Source organism: Mustelus asterias, chromosome 30 (genome assembly GCF_964213995.1).
Source record: "Mustelus asterias chromosome 30, sMusAst1.hap1.1, whole genome shotgun sequence".
NCBI lineage: Eukaryota > Metazoa > Chordata > Chondrichthyes > Carcharhiniformes > Triakidae > Mustelus > Mustelus asterias.
In genome coordinates this window covers 6354504-6371293 of record NC_135830.1, presented here as the reverse complement: position 1 = coordinate 6371293, position 16790 = coordinate 6354504, and the positions used below count along the sequence as shown (strand labels likewise).

The window sequence follows — 16790 nt, the reverse complement described above, 5'->3', positions numbered from 1 at the left end:
GTTGGACTGGGATGGGCCCAGTAAGACGTCTCACAACACCTGGTTAAAGTCCAACAGGTTTATTTCGAATCACGAGCTTTCAGCGCGCTGCTCCTTCTCACCTGATGACCAAACAACCTACTGGAACATTAGGGAATTCACACTGGGGAAGAGACCCTGATAATTCCCACTCACTTTCAGCGATTTCTCATAAAAACTACCAGATTGGAAGCTTCTGCCTGAAATGTTATTTTCCCTTCGTTTCCAAACTGAGACCATTCACCTGCTCAGTGTGTGGGAAAGGATTCACTTGTTCACCCAAGCTGCTGACACACCATAGCAGTCACACCCATTAGTGATCTTTTGGATGCTCTGACTGTGGCTCTCCACCGGTTGGGGATATACCAGGCACAGACGAGGATGGCTGTGGTTGTTGGAGGTCAGTCATCACTGCAAGGGTCACTGCAAGGTTCATCTAAAACTCTGCTGGCCATGTTTAAACTCACATTGTGTTATTCCACTATCACCCTTGTGCACGATGATCCACCCAGTAAAGCAACAACTTAATATTAAAATTCTCATCCTTGGTTTCAAATCACTCCATGACCTTGCCTGTCCCAATATCTATAATCTCCTATAAGCCCCACAACCCTCAATATACTACACTGCTCTAATTCTGGTCTTTAGTTTGTCCCTGACCTTGCTTCACCATTGCAAGCTCTACCTTCAGTTGCTTAGGCTCCAACCTCTGGAATACCATCCCTACACGTCTCCAACTCTCCACCTCGCTTTACTCCTTTAACACACCCCTTAAAATCGACCACTTTGACCAAACTTTTGGTCATCTAACCTAATATCTTCTTTGTGGCTCAATATCATACTTTAGAACATAGAACATAGAACAGTACAGCACAGAACAGGCCCTTCGGCCCACAATGTTGTGCCGAGCTTTATCTGAAACCAAGATCAAGCTATCCCACTCCCTATCATCCTGGTGTGCTCCATGTGCCTTTCCAATAACCGCTTAAATGTTCCTAAAGTGTCTGACTCCACGATCACTGCAGGCAGTCCATTCCACACCCCAACCACTCTCTGCGTAAAGAACCTACCTCTGATATCCTTCCTGTATCTCCCACCACAAACTTTATTTTACAATGCTCCCTGGATGTTTTATTACTTTAAGGTGCTATATAAATATATTTTGTTGTTCCTCATGTCTCCTGGGCCTAATCATTTTCAGCGGCTTCATTAATTACCATCTCCCCACCATAGGGTGGGAAACGGGAATGTTCACTGATGATTGCAGTGTATATTACCATTCACAACTCTGAATACTGAAGCTGCCCGCATGCAGCGCAGGACCAGGACAATATTCAGGTTGTCAATTCATATTGACACCACATAATTATCAGGAAATATCTATTTCCAACAAGAAAATCTAACCATCTTCCCTTGATATTCAATGGCATTACCATCAGTGAATGCCCCACCAGCAATAACTTTGGGGTTACCATTGACCAGTCATTTAAATACTGAGGTTACAAGAGCAGATCAGAGGTTGGGAGTTTTGTGGCAGGTTCCTCACTTAATGACTCCCCAAAGGCTTGCCATGATTCACAAGGTATAAATCAGGAGTAAGGGGGAATATTCCCTACCTGGATGAGTGTATCTGCAACAATTTTGTAGATCCTATCCAGGACAAAGTAGCTCACCTGATCAGCATCTCAAATACCACCTTAAACATTCACTCTCCACCATTAGCCCACAGTGGTGGCAGTGTATCCCACATATTAGATGCACTGCAAGAAATCACCAAGGCTGTTTTCACAGCACGTTCCAAACCCTAACTTCTACCACTTGAAAAACAAGTGCAGCCAGCGTATGGGAATGCCACCATCTGCAAATTGTACTCCTCATCACACACCATTCTGACTTGAAAATCAATCACCATTCCTTCTCTGTCACTGCATCAAATTCCTGGAACTCCCTAACAGCGTTGTGGGTATACCTACACCAGATGGATTGCAGCGATTCAAGAAAGTGGCTCACTTTCTTCACAAGGGCAATTAGTGATGCGCAATGAATGTTGGCCTTGCCAGTCACATTCACATCCCCTGAAAGAATAAAACAAAATCCTCATCCCTGGTATCATTCTCAGTCATGAGGACTGCAATTATCAATGAACAGCTCCGCTTTCGACTTTATGATGGGGGGGGAGGGTCATTGGTGGAGCAACTGAGGATGGATGGGCCTCGGACACTACCCTGGGGCTGAGATGATTGGCCTCCAACAACCGCGATCATCCTCCTCTGTGCGGGATGTGGCTCTCGCCGGTGGAGAGTTTCCCCCTGATTCCCATTGACTTCAATGTTAATAGGGTTGCTTGATGCCACGCACAGTCAAATGCTGCCTTGATGTCAATGGCAATCACTCCAACATCACCCAGTTCAACTCTTTTGTCCATGTTTGGACAAAGGCTGTAAATGAGGCAGGAGGTGAGTGGTCCTCGGTGGAACCCAAAATGAGCATCAGTGAGCAGGTTATTGCTGTATAAATGCTGCTTGATCGCACCGTTGGCAACAACATCTTCCATCATTTTGCTGATGATCGAGACTCGAGACATTGGAGGGCAGTTGGACAGTTTGGATTTTTCCTTATCCATTGCCTTCAGCTGCTTATTGATATCCCTTGAAGTGAATCGAATTGGCTGAAGATGGGCATCTGTGATACGAGGGACCTCAGGATGGATAATCCATATGGAGAGATTAGAGAAGCTGGAATTGCACTCTACAGAGCAGGAAAGGTTAAGGAAAGATTTAATAGTGATATTCAAACTTTTGAGAGGTTTTGATAAAATGCATGTCTGTTTCCATTGGTTTAGAACCAAAAGACATCGGGTGGAATTTCATGAAAAAAATTCGAAGTGCTGAATGAGTGAGAAAAGTTTCAAACTCGTTTCTTGGGCAGATTAAAAAACACAATCTTGTGGCACTTAGTCAAAAACAGTCACAATATAATCCTCACTGCAGGAGGAAGGGGAGGAACCTAAACTTGCTGGGGAAGCCAGCTGCTGATCTGGAGGGTGTCATTGTGCAGGCGCTCCATCCTCCCAGTTTCCATCTTCAGTGGACATCCCCCCCTCCCCACAGAAATCACCCCACCAATCTCCTCATCTGTAGCGTTTCCCTCAAATCACCAACCCCTCCCCCCAGTCAGCATCCCTGCAGAGTTCCCCCTCTCGCCCCCTCCCCGATCGCCACCCCTGCAAAGTTTCCCCGATCACCAGCTCCCCCCCCCGCTAACCCCCTCCTCAATCAGCACCGCTGCAGAATTTCCCAATCACCACTCCCTCCCCCGAGTCAGCTTCACCGTCCCATGGAGTGACCCAGGGTCCATTGGCGCCTCGAGGGAGGAGGGGGGCCTGGGGACGGTGCTGGGTCCTTCCACCCGGGGGATTCCAGCCGATGGGATGCAGGGCTTTCCGACTCCCCCTTTCCTGACACCGGTGCATCTCAAGAGCAGCAGGGTGAACGGCAAGGCAAGGATACATCCATATCACCAGGAAGACGGCTGGACCCCTCTAGGTCCCAGCTCTCCAGCAGACGCCTGCCAGGGGCATCACAGGCAAATGGGTGCGGAGTGCAGCTGGCTGCCTCCAGTTCTGATGTGCATCCTGGGGGGACGCGTTGATGTGGCGCTGGACCACGGGAGATGGAGATGTTGTGGGGTCGCCAGGAGGGCACGGGTGAAAGTCTATATGAGAAAGGTTTAGGGAATTGGGCTCTGTTGACGATTACATCCACCTGTTTTATAGCACTGTTAACTATCGGCCCTTCGTGTTATTGCATTGTTAGTTTCACCAATAAATGTTCAAAGATGTGCAGGTTAGGTTGATTGGCCATACTAAATTGATCCGAGTGTCAGGGGGATTAGCAGGGTAAATGTGAGTTTACGGGAGTAGGGCCTGGGTGGGATTGTGGTCGGAACAGGCTCGATGGGCCGAATGGCCTCCTTCTGTACTGGAGGGATTCTATTCTATTCTCGATAAAATTACAGCACAGAAACAAGCCCTTTGGCCCTCCAAGCCTGTAGCAACCATGCTGCCCGTCTGAACTAAAAACCCCTACCTTTCCGGGGACCATATCCCTCTATTCCTATGCTATTCATATATTTGTCAAGACACATCTTAAAGTCACTATCGTATCTGCTTCCACTACCTTCCCCGGCAACGAGTTCCAGGCACCCACCACCCTCTGTGTAAAGAACCTGCCTCGTACATCTCCTTTAAACCTTGCCCCTCGCACCTTAAACCTGTCTCCCTAGTAATTGACTCTTCCACCCTGGGAAAAAGCTTCTGATTATCCACTCTGTCCATGCCCCTCATAATCTTGTAGACTTCTATCAGGTTGCGCCCCTCAACCTCCGTTGTTCCAGTGAGAACAAACCAAGTTTCTCCAACTTCTCCTCATAGCTAATGCCCTCCACACCAGGCAACATCCTGATAAATATTTTCCGTACCCTCTCCAAAGCCTCCACATCCTTCTGGTAGTGTCGTGACCAGAATTGAACACTAGATTCCAAGTGCGGTCTAACTAAGGTTCTATAAAGCTGCAACATGACTTGCCAATTTTTAAACTCAATGCCCCGGCCGATGAAGGCAAGCATGCCGTATGCCTTCTTGACTATCTTCCCCACCTGCATTGCCACTTTCAATGACCTGTGTACCTGTACACCTGGATCCTTCTGCCTATCAATACTCTTAAGGGTTCTGCCATTTACTGTACATATCCCATCTGTATTAGACCTTCCAAAATGCATTACCTCACATTTGTCCAGATTAAACTTAATCTGCCATCTCTTCGCCCAAGTCTCCAACTGATCTATGTCCTGCTGTATCCTCTGCCGGTCCCCATCGCTATCCGCAATTCCACTAACCTTTGTGTCGTCCACAAACTTACCAATAAAACCAGTTACATTTTCCTCCAAATCATTTACATATATTACAAACAGCAAAAGACCCAGCACTGATCCCTGAGGAACGTCACTTGTCACAGCCCTCCATTCAGAAAGGTACCTTTGCACTGCCAACCTCTGTTTTCTTCTGACTAAATATCTCTAAACTTCCTAACACCCTGTCACTCTGTGATCCTTGTGACATTTGAAACCAGGTATTCACAAAAAGACTCAAAGAGCATCAGCCCACTGGAGGCTGAGACCAGCCTGTCCAGCACAAAGAAACCCTCTGACCCTTCCCATTGATCAACTGTGAGAATGAACAAAATGCAAGCCTGGATGCAACTGAGAGCAGAAACAATAACAGCAGAATCCAACCACTGTCATCACTCGTGAACTTGCTGGTGTCTCAGTAGCTCCGATGAAACTCTGAAACGCTTTCCACACTGAGAGCAGGTGAATGGCCTCTCCCCTGTGTGAACTCGCTGGTGTGTCTGCAGGTCAGATGAGTTCGTAAATCCCTTCCCACACTGAGAGCAGATGAATGGTCTCTCCCCAGTGTGAACTCGCTGGTGTATCCGCAGGTGGGATGAACGAATGAATCCCTTCCCACACTGAGAGCAGGTGAACGGCCTCTCCCCTGTGTGACGTAGCTGGTGTCTCTGCAGGTCGGCTGACTGAGTGAATTCTTGCCCACACTGAGAGCAGATGAACGGTCTCTCCCCAGTGTGAACTCGTTCGTGCGTCCGCAGGTTGGATGAGTTTGTGAATCCCTTCCCACACTGAGAACAGTTGAATGGCCTCTCCCCAGTGTGAACTCGTTGGTGTCTCTGCAGGCTGAATAACCGAGTGAATCCCTCCCCACACTGAGAGCAAGTGAACGGCCTCTCCCCAGTGTGAACTCGCTGGTGTCTCTGCAGGTGGGATGATCGAGTGAATCCCTTCCCACACTGAGAGCAGGTGAATGGCCTCTCCCCAGTGTGAACTCGCTGATGTGTCAGGAGGCTGGATGACTGAATGAATCCCTGCCCACATTGAGAACAGGTGAATGGCCTCTTCCCAGTGTGAACTCGCTGGTGTGACTGCAGGTTGGATGACCGAGTGAATCCCTCCCCACACTGAGAGCAGATGAATGGCCTCTCCCCAGTGTGACGTAGCTGGTGTGATTGCAGGTTGGATACCCGAGTAAATCCCTTCCCACACTGAGGGCAGGTGAACGGCTTCTCCCCAGTGTGGCTGCGCCGATGATCTTCCAGCAGGGATGGGTATCTGTATCCCTTCCCACAGTCCACACATTTCCATGGTTTCTCCATGGTGCAGGTATCCTTGCCTCTCTCTTGGGTGGACAATTAGTTGAAACTTCGTCCACACACAGAACAAGATTACAGTCTCGACCCGCTGTGAATGGTGTGATGTTTATTCAGACTGTGTAACTGGTTAAAGCTCTTTAGTCAGTGCATTGGAACACACTCACTCAAGTGTGACAGTGTGTTGATGCTTTTTCACTCACTGACATTTCAAATCTTTTCAAATTGACAGACTGGACAATCATTTCTCCTTCTGGATTTAAAGTCCGATGATATTGAGGTCCCAAGGAATATGACTCTGTCTGATCGAGACGTGAAGTTTGAGATTTCAGCCTGTGATTCCTCTTTCAATATCCTGTAAAATGAGTTTACAAAAGTCATCAGTGTCAGTACAGAATAGAAATTCAGAACAGACAATTTCTATGGAACATTCTTTCCTCTCTCATTTCCCAAAAGCTGTAAATCTCCATCCCACACACTCTCTCCCCATTCTCAGCAGGTCTGGCAGCATCTGTATGGAGAGAAAAGAACTGATGTTTCAGAGCTTTGACAAAGGGTCATCGAGACAAGAAACATCAGCTCTTTTCTCTCCTTACAGATGCTGCTGGACCTGCTGAGATTTTCCAGCATTTTCTCTCTTGGTTTCAGATTCCAGCATCCGCAGTAATTTGCTTTTATAAGGCTGCAGATACCACCTCCCAAGTAACGTGCGTGTGCCCAAGACATCACCACTTGTTTCCCTTATTTCTTTAGCACCCATGGTGCTCTCCGCAGTAAACACAGAGGAGAAGTATTCATTAAAAATCTCACCCATCTCCTGTGGCTCCACACACAGATGGCCATACTGATTTTTAAGGGGACCTATTCTCTCTCTAGCCACCCTTTTACTCTTAATATAGCTATAGAACCTCTTGGAATTTTCTTTAATCTTACCTGCCAGATCCATATCATACCCTCTTTTTGTCCTCCTGATTTCCCTCTTCAGTATTTTCTTACACTTTTTCCAGTCAGAGTGATTCACTTGTCCCCGATTGCCGAAACCCAAAGTCTGCTTCCTTCTTTTACCTGACCAGAGCCTCAATGTCCCTTTTCTGACAGAGATCCCTAAATTTACCATTCTTTCCCTTCATCTTAACAGGAATATACTGCCCCTGGACTCTTGATATCACACTTTCAAAACCTCCCAATTGCCAGTCATTCCTTTCCCTTCAAACAAACTCACCTAATCGACATCTGCTAGATCCTGCCTAATGCCCACAAAAGTGGCCCTGCTCCAGTTTAGGGCCTTGACCTGTGGACCTGTCCTATTTTTTTCCAGAACTATTTTGAAACTATTGGTGCTCCCAATAGTGCTCCCTGACTGACACTTCAGTCACTTGCTCGACCTCATTTCTTAACTGTCTAATAGAAAGTAAGTCCAGAAATTGCTAATGAAAAATAAGGAGCTGGGAGATGAATTGAACAAGTATTTTGCCTTGGTGTTCACAATAGAGGATACAGTTAAAACTCAGAAACAGCTGTAAATCAGAATAGCAATTAATTAATAATAATGAATAATAAAATACAGTGTAGAAGGAGGCCATTCAGCCCATCGAGCCTGCACCGACAACAATCCCATCCAGGCCCTATCCACATATTTACCCGTTAATCCCCCTGATACCAAGTGGCAATTTATCATGGCCAATCCGTCTAACTGGCACATCTTTGGACTGTGGAAGGAAACCGGAACACCCGGAGGAAACCCACACAGACACGGGGAGAATGTGGAAACTCTGCACAGACAGCGGCCCGAGGCTGAAATTGAACCCGGGTCCCTGGCGCTGTTAGGCAGCTGCACTAACCACTGTGCCACCGGGCCACATGTCAGTGCCATCGCCCGACTCCAGCCCAGTCTCAGCTCATCTGGAACCCTCACCCATTCCATTGTGACGTCACACACTCACCCATTCCATTGTGATGTCACACTCTCACCCATTCCATTGTGACGTCACACCCTCACCCATTCCATTGTGACATCAGGGCTTCCCTCTCCGATCAAAGGGGGGGACCGGGAAGTTCATTTCGGGGGTTTGGGTTTGAACAACATGTTTACAAAGTCTCTCCACCCACCCGCCACATTTATCATTCCCCGCACGCCGCCCTCTACCTCGTATTGATCTCGCTTCCAAACTAAAACCGTCCATCTGCCCGTCGCCATTACCCGCACTGTGCATGCTTCAGGCCCCGCCCCTCATTCACTCCGATTGGTTGGAGGACCAGCCACTCCTGCTCGGTCCTCCAGTCCCGCCCCCCTCTTCCTATTGGCCCGGAGCTGCCGTCAATCAGTCCCCGGGCATTGTGATGTGGAGCATGCGCAGTGTCATTGCTGTCCTTGGCGCTTGTTTGTCCCGGAGAAGCGGAGTCAGCGTTAGGCGGTGGCTGGGAGGATTTGGAAACACTTTGTGGATCCGCAAACCCTTCAGAATCATTGTCAGCTCCCTGGTTTGCAGCTGCGGAGCTTCTCCCTCCATCCCTCCCGGGAACAGGCCCAGGTTAACGGCCCCATCCTGGCTCAGCCACTGGAGGATGGTTCACATCAGAGGATGGGGGAGGGGGACAATAAATAAGAGGTTACACTTTGGCCTCAAATCAATGAGGACTCTGATCTCTGGGAAGGAAGGAAACCCTGGGAGGTGGGCGGGGAGGATTCACAAACACCCGCTGGAGGCCCCAACACCCCCAGTAAAAAGCTGCAGCTCCCGGGTTTGCAGCTTTTTCCCGGGAGGGAGTTGGGGAAGTTTTGTGGAGACAATTCCCGGCTGGTTCAGTTTGTGGTTCCTGGAGCTCAGAAACCCTGAGTTAGAATCCTGAACCCCACACTGGGTGGTTGTTTTATTAAATACTTTTTATTTATTAATCATCTGTTGAAGAAAATATTAATTTGTTTTGAAAAATCATTTTATAGCATTTGTGAAAATACCCATTAAAACAGCAATTCTCCCAATGTATTTCATAGAATCCCTACAGTGCTGAAGGAAGTTATTAGGCCCAGCGAGTCTGCACTGACAACAATCCCACCTCGGCCCTGTTCCGGTAACCCCACATATGTAACCTGCTAATCCCTCTAATTTACTCATCCCAGGACACTAAGTGGCAATTTAGCATAGCCAATGCACCTAACTGGCATATCTTTGGACGATGGGAGGAAACCGGAGCATCTGGAGAAAACCCACACAGACATGGGGAGAACGGGCAGACTACACAAGGACAGTAACCCCAGTTGGGAATCGAACCCAGGTCCCTGGAGCTGTGAGGCAGCAGTGCTAACCACTGTGCTGCCTACATTGCTGATGAGAATTTTAATTTACTGACTTGGGAATTAATTCTCGGGAATAGTCATTCTGAAAATGACCATTAAAATGTGTTTTAATTTACCCCATAATGCCAGAATTCAGTTTGCATTTCAAAATTGAATTGAGAATGTCTGGGAGCAAATGGTAAAATGAGGTTTGAGACACCAGCTGCAATTATTTTCTGTGACTGATGATACCTTTGTGTCTGTGCAGGAGGTAATTCCCCTGCTGTTGTGGCACAAATAAAATGGAGCCTTTCCTCGGAACAGGCCCATGTTAATGGTCACTGTGGTGTTTCATTGGTGAGCAGAGCACATGTGACTATTGTGGTAACAACAGAGTCAGTGGGGCTGCACGTCCCTGACTTGGAAGGAAAATAATTGACTCCTTGATTGTACTCTCAATCTGCACATGGTCTGGAGGACTGAATCCAGCTGGAGGGAGAGGGAGCTGGGCTCAGAGTGGAGATGGGGCAATGAGTTTGATTTCAGCTCAGGGACAAGAGAGAGTGTGTGGGATGGGGATTACAGCTCAAGATAAAATGAGATGGAGAAATGTTTCGTGGAAACTGAAATTGTCTATTCTGAATTAGTTTTTTAAAACTTTTTGCAGGGAACTTGATGAGGAGGATTCACAGACAGGAAACTCAAACTAAACTTCAGATCAAAGTCTGACAGAGCCATTCGATTCATCATGACCTAAATATGATTGCTTTTGACAGTGGAGGGAAAAATCATTCCCTGTTTTGTCAGTGGGAGAAAATTTCAAAATTGAATGTGACAGAAAAAGAACTGAGACACACACACCCAAGTGAGAGCGCTCCAGTGAACTGACTGTGGATAGAGCTTTAACCAGTTACACAGCCTGAAAAACATCACACCATTCACAGTGGGGAGAAACCATACAGATGGTCTGTATGTGGATGAGGCTTCAACTAATCATCCAACCTGGAGAGACAGAAGGACACCAGCACCGTGGACAAACCGTGGAAATGTGAGGATTGTGGTCAAGGATTCAATTATCCATCCCGGTTGGAAACCCATCGACACGGTCACATTGGGGCTGGGAAAATGGAGAAATCATGGAAATGTGATGATTGTGGTAAAGGATTCAATTATCCGTTCTTGCTGGAAAACCATAGACACAGTCACACTGGAGAGAGGCCATTCATCTGTGCTGTGTGTGGGAAAGGATTCACTACCTCATCCCACCTGCTATTACACCAGCAAAGCCACACTGAGGAGAGGCCGTTCAGCTGCTCCACCTGTGGAAAGCGGTTCTCATGTTCATCCAACCTCAGTGCACATCAGCGAGTTCACACTGGGGAGAGATCGTTCACCGGCTCCTTGTGTGGGAAGGATTTTGCTGGGCCATCCGGTCTTTGGTCACACCAGCGAATTCACACTGGAGAGAAGCCATTCACCTGTTCTGTGTGTGGTAAGAGATTCACTCTGTCATCTAACCTGCTGTCGCACCAGCGAGTTCACACAGAGGAGAGACCGTTCAGCTGCACTTCCTGTGGAAAGAGGTTCAGGTCTTCATCCAACCTCAGTGCACACAAGCGAGTTCACACTGGGGAAAGGCCGTTCACCTGTTCCACATGTGGGAGGGAATTCACCAATTCATCCGGCCTCCTGTCACATCAGCGAATTCACACTGAGGAGAAGCCATTTATTTGCACATACTGTGGAAAGAGTTACAGGCAGTTATCAATCCTCACTGCACATCAACACACTCACACTGGGGAGAGACCATTCACTTGCTTCATGTGTGGGAAGGGATTCACTCAGTCTGGCAGCCTGCATTTACATGAGCTCACCCACACTGGGGAGAGGCCATTCACCTGCTCTGTGTGTGGGAAGGGATACACTCGGTCATCCCACTTGCTGACACATCTGTAAGTTCACAATTGCCTGCAGGAGTTGGATTTTGCAGTTACTGCAGCTGTTAGTCACATCCAGGATTGATAGTCTGACAATATTTGGTTTGTTTCTGCTGACATTAACAATCGCTACAACTGGCTGAAGTTTAATATTCTGAGATGTCACTGATTTTCAGGGCTGCTGTGTCCCTTTTTAAAAGCACCATCTGTGATTTTTTAAAATTCAGGAACTCTCAACAGGACCCGGCACTGCACTGGCAAAGATATTCATAGTAAGAGATTTAACAACACCAGGTTAAAGTCCAACAGGTTTATTTGGTAGCAAATACAATTAGCTTTTGGAGCGCTACTCCTTCGTCAAATGGAGTGGAAATCTGCTCTCAAACAGGGCACAGAGACACAAAATCAAGTTACAGAATACTGATTAGAATGCGAATCTCTACAACCAACCAGGCTTAAAGATACAGACAGTGTGAGTGGAGGGAGCATAAAGCACAGGTTAAAGAGATGTGTATTGTCTCCAGACAGGACAGCCAGTGAGATTTTGCAAGTCCAGGCAAGCTGTGGGGGTTACTGATAGTGAGACATAAACCCAAGTTCCCGGTTTAGGCCGTCCTCATGTGCGGAACTTGGCTATCAGTTTCTGCTCAGCGACTCTGCACTGTCGTGTGTCGTGAAGGCCGCCTTGGAGAACGTTTACCCGAAGATCAGAGGCTGAATGCCCGTGACCGCTGAAGTGCTCCCCCACAGGAAGAGAACAGTCTTGCCTGGTGATTGTCGAGCGGTGTTCATTCATCCGTTGTCGTCGCGTCTGCATGGTGCTGGCAGCTAATTAGTGGAAAGTATCACTCGTGTAACCACGACATAGTTGCAGAATGAAACAGATTAGTGTTCCCTCTGTATTGTGCAGCCTTGTGATTGTGCTAAAGGCCATCACTTTCAGATCTGAAAAGTGCCTGGGTCAAGGTCAAATTACCCCAGAAAGGGAAGATTTCTCTCAAATCTGAAGCAACAGGTTAAACAAATCATTTCACACTGAAACACATCTTCAACGTTGCGGTAGTTTGTTCAGTTACATACTTGGTGGTCACGTGACTCTGGTTGCAGCATTCCTGAGCCTCATTGGAGGGATTCCTCACATGAGCCGAGTTTGAGGAGAGTATCTCTGGCCTCCAGTGATGCAGCCGCTGAATCTATTCCTGGAAAAAACACATTTGGAATATTGTGACGATGCTGTCTGAATCCATCAGGACAATTTTGTATTCAAGTGTGGGGGGGAGAATGTTCACTGTTTTATATTCGGGTCTGCGGGGGGTAATGTTCACTGTTTTATATTCGGGTCTGGGGGATAATGTTCACTGTTTTATATTCGGGTCTGGGGGATAATGTTCACTGTTTTATATTTGGATCTGGGCGATAATATTCACTGTTTCATATTCGGGTCTGGGGGGAATAATGGTCATTGTTTTATATTCGGGTCTGGGGGGGATAATGTTCTCTGTTTTACATTCAGGTCTGGGGATAATGTTCACTGTTTTACATTCAGGTCTGGGGTATAATGTTCACTGTTTTATATTCGTGTCTGGGGGGAGAATGTTCACTTATATATTGGGGTCTGGGGGGGGATAATGTTCACTGTTTTATATTCGGGTCTGGGGGGAGAATGTTCATTGTTTTATATTTGGGTCTGGGGGGAGAATGTTCATTGTTTTATATTTGGGTCTGGGGGATAATGTTCACTGTTTTATATTCGGGTCTGGGGGGGATAATGTTCACTGTTTTATATTCGGGTCTGGGGGGGATAATGTTCACTGTTTTATATTCGGGTCTGGGGGGATAATGTTCATTGTTTTATATTTGGGTCTGGGGGGGATAATGTTCACTGTTTTATATTCGGGTCTGGGGGGATAATGTTCATTGTTTTATATTTGGGTCTGGGGGATAATGTTCACTGTTTTATATTTGGGTCTGGGGGGGATAATGTTCACTGTTTTATGTTCGGGTCTGGGGGGGATAATGTTCACTGTTTTATATTCGGGTCTGGGGGGATAATGTTCATTGTTTTATATTTGGGTCTGGGGGATAATGTTCACTGTTTTATATTCGGGTCGAGGGGATAATGTTCATTGTTTTATATTCGGGTCTGGGGGCGGGGGAGATAATGTTCACTGTTTTATATTCGGGTCTGGGGGGGATAATGTTCACTGTTTTATATTTGGGTCTGGGGGGGATAATGTTCACTGTTTTATATTCGGGTCTGGGGGATAATGTTCACTGTTTTATATTCGGGTCTGGGGGGGATAATGGTCACTGCTTTATATTCGGGTCTGGGGGATAATGTTCACTGTTTTATATTCGGGTCTGGGTGATAATGTTCACTGTTTTATATTCGGGTCTGGGGGGGATAATGTTCACTGTTTTATATTCGGGTCTGGGTGATAATGTTCACTGTTTTATATTCGGGTCTGGGGGGGATAATGTTCACTGTTTTATATTCGGGTCTGGGGGGGATAATGTTCACTGCTTTATATTTGGGTCTGGGGGATAATGTTCACTGTTTTATATTCGGGTCTGGGGGATAATGTTCACTGTCTGGGGTTTGTTAGCTCGGGTTGATTCTGCCGACGGTGCATTCTCGGTTATCAGAGTTCTCATTAAAAGCCCTAATTTCCAGTCAGTGACTGAGTTGTCTCTGATGGGATGGAGAATCAGAGTGGGGGTAATGTGCTTCATGGACAGCGATGGGTTGGAATGAGTATAAAATAAACCCGGACTACACCAGGTAATTGTGAGAACATTAAAACCATCACAAAACATCATAGCATCATGTTGGAAAACAGAATACTTCGGCTCAATCTTTGATCAATTTTGTTTGATTCAATATTTTGAGTGGCTTGTTGGATTGCTGGTTATTTTCCAACGGCAGCTCAGCATCATCATTTTGACCAGAAACTCAGCCCCGGTGACTGCTGCATTTTCCCAGCACCTTCTGTTTTAATTTTAAGTGGAACCTTAATATCTGCTTAGTACACAGGCCAGTTTATCTTTCCAGGGGTGAGTGTGTCTGAGAGGTATGCAATTGGAAAACATTTTCTATTCATCTCCTATATTGCTGCAGTATATACAGATTGTTCTCACTCTGCCAGCAGGGCTGTGGGATTAATTGGATCGATCTTAAGACAGCCCGACTGGGCAGGACGAGCCAAATGGTTTCCATCTGTGATGTATCATTCCATAAAACAGAATATTCAGCATCAGGAGAAAGAAAGTGAAAGAAACCAGTCTCTGTGGGATTTACCCAACCAGTGTGAGCACCGTCAGGAGAGCAAAGAGAGGGGAGGAAACCAGTGGGAAAAGTTTTTTAAAACTCGGGGTATTCCCACAGGAGAACACTGGTTTAAATCAATTTTAGAAATAGAGAATGGCAGCGCACAACTTCCGAGGAATGCATTTTTAAAAATTAATTGATCTTAATTGCACAAGATAATTTTCTATTATTGTATTTGACAATGACGCCGTTAATTCCCAGGTGCCCCTGCGGGTAGGAAAGTGTCCTATTCATTCCACAGGAGTCCACTGCGCAGGCGCAGTGCTATATCTGGAGCGTGCGCAGTGTCACTTTGCTCGGAGCCCTGTGAGTGCGGGAGACGCTCTTTTCAGTGGGTGAGTCTGTGGGGCTGCGGGAGAAATGGAGCCGGGAGTCGGGATGGGGAGGGAGCTATGGCTTCAAAAACATCCGCTGTAGGCCGCACGGCCCGAATAAGACACTGCAGCCCCCTGGTTTACAGCTCCCAGGCTTTTATCTCGGGAATAGGCCCCGGTGAACGGCCACCATCTTGTTTCAGCGGAGACGGAGCGCATGCGCTGCTGTCTGGCGAGTCACAATGGGCGTGGTTTCAGGGGCTGGTTCAGAACCTCTGTCTTCAGAGGGACAATAGGGAGCAGGGCGCATGCGCAGCTATCCAAGTACATCGGAATAAGAATTCGGAACAGGAGCCCGTCATTCGGCCCATCGAGCCTGCTGCATCATTCAATAAGATCATGTCTACTTTGCTCCCCCACCCCGTCCATACCCTTGACTTTCTTGTGGTTCAAAACCTCAGCTTTGAATATATTCAATGACCTGCCTCCAATCCTCACTGGTGAAGACAGAGTTCCAAAGATCAACAACCCGCTGAGAGAAAAGATCTCTCTTCATCTTAAATTTGGGATCCTTTATTTTTACTTGATTTCCACACCAGAGGAAACATCCTCTCAGCATCTACCTTGTCAAGCACCTTATATCATATGAATCATAGAATCCCTACAGTGCAGAAGGAGGCCATCGAGTCTGTACCGATCACAATCCCACCCAGGCCCCATCCCCACAACCCCATGCATTTACCCTGCTAATCCCCCTGACACTAGGGTCAATTTAGCATGGCCAATCCACCTAACCCACACATCTTTGGACTGTGGGAGGAAACCAGAGCACCCGGAGGAAACCCACGCAGACATGGGGAGAATGTGCAAACTCCATACAGACAGTGACCCAAGGCCGGAATTGAACCTGGGACCCTGGCGCTGTGAGGCAGCAGTGCTAGCCACCATGCCGCCCTTCAATTCCCAGATGTTTCATTCAGATTACTTCTCAGTCTTCTAAACTCCAAAGAGTACAGGCCCAAACTGCTCAACCTGAAAGATAAAGCTCCTCATTTCAGGAATCAACCAACTGCATCTTCTCTGAACTGCCTCCACTGCAATTTTGTCCCACTAAAGTAATTCTGTGCCAGGTTAAAGGAGGAGTGATTGTTTTGAATTTCTGTTCTGTACAGACGCTGTTGGATTTTGGAAACTCCTTTTACAGGGGGTTAGAAGGGAAAGATTTACTCACAGCAAACTCCGACCAAAAGAAATGTTTATCTGTCTTGAATTTCTAACCTTGAATTACACCTATAACTTTCCTCATTTACAAGGACAAGATCTGAAGATTGCAACATTTTTCCCGGACACCAATCTCTCTGAGATCTTTTCAGCTGCAGCAGATTTTAAAATGTGAAAACAGTGAAATGGTTTTGGGTTGAGTGTTAGTGAGCATTAATTTAAATTCAGAGCATGCTCTGATTCCATGGATCTCGGGCTATTATGACTTCTTTACCATGGATGGGCAGGCAATGGTGCAGTGATAGTGTTATTGGATTAGTAATACAGGGATCCAGGGCAATGCACTGTGAACCCTGGGTTCGAATCCCACAATGGGAAATGTTGAAATTTGAATTCAGTAAAAATCTAGAATTAGAAGTCCATTGATGACAATTGTTGTAAAAATCCATCCGATTTAATAATGTCCTTTAAAGA

At 46.8% G+C, this 16790-nt stretch overlaps 1 protein-coding gene across 1 annotated transcript in view; it reads right to left on the bottom strand.

Annotated features, from left to right (window-relative positions):
• Window positions 1-16790, bottom strand: part of LOC144480721 (uncharacterized) — a 61982-nt gene that overhangs the window by 8119 nt on the left and 37073 nt on the right. The window contains 2 exon segments of the mRNA XM_078200312.1: window positions 5331-5945; window positions 6114-6155. Of these exon segments, the coding sequence (XP_078056438.1) occupies window positions 5331-5945; window positions 6114-6155 (657 nt within the window).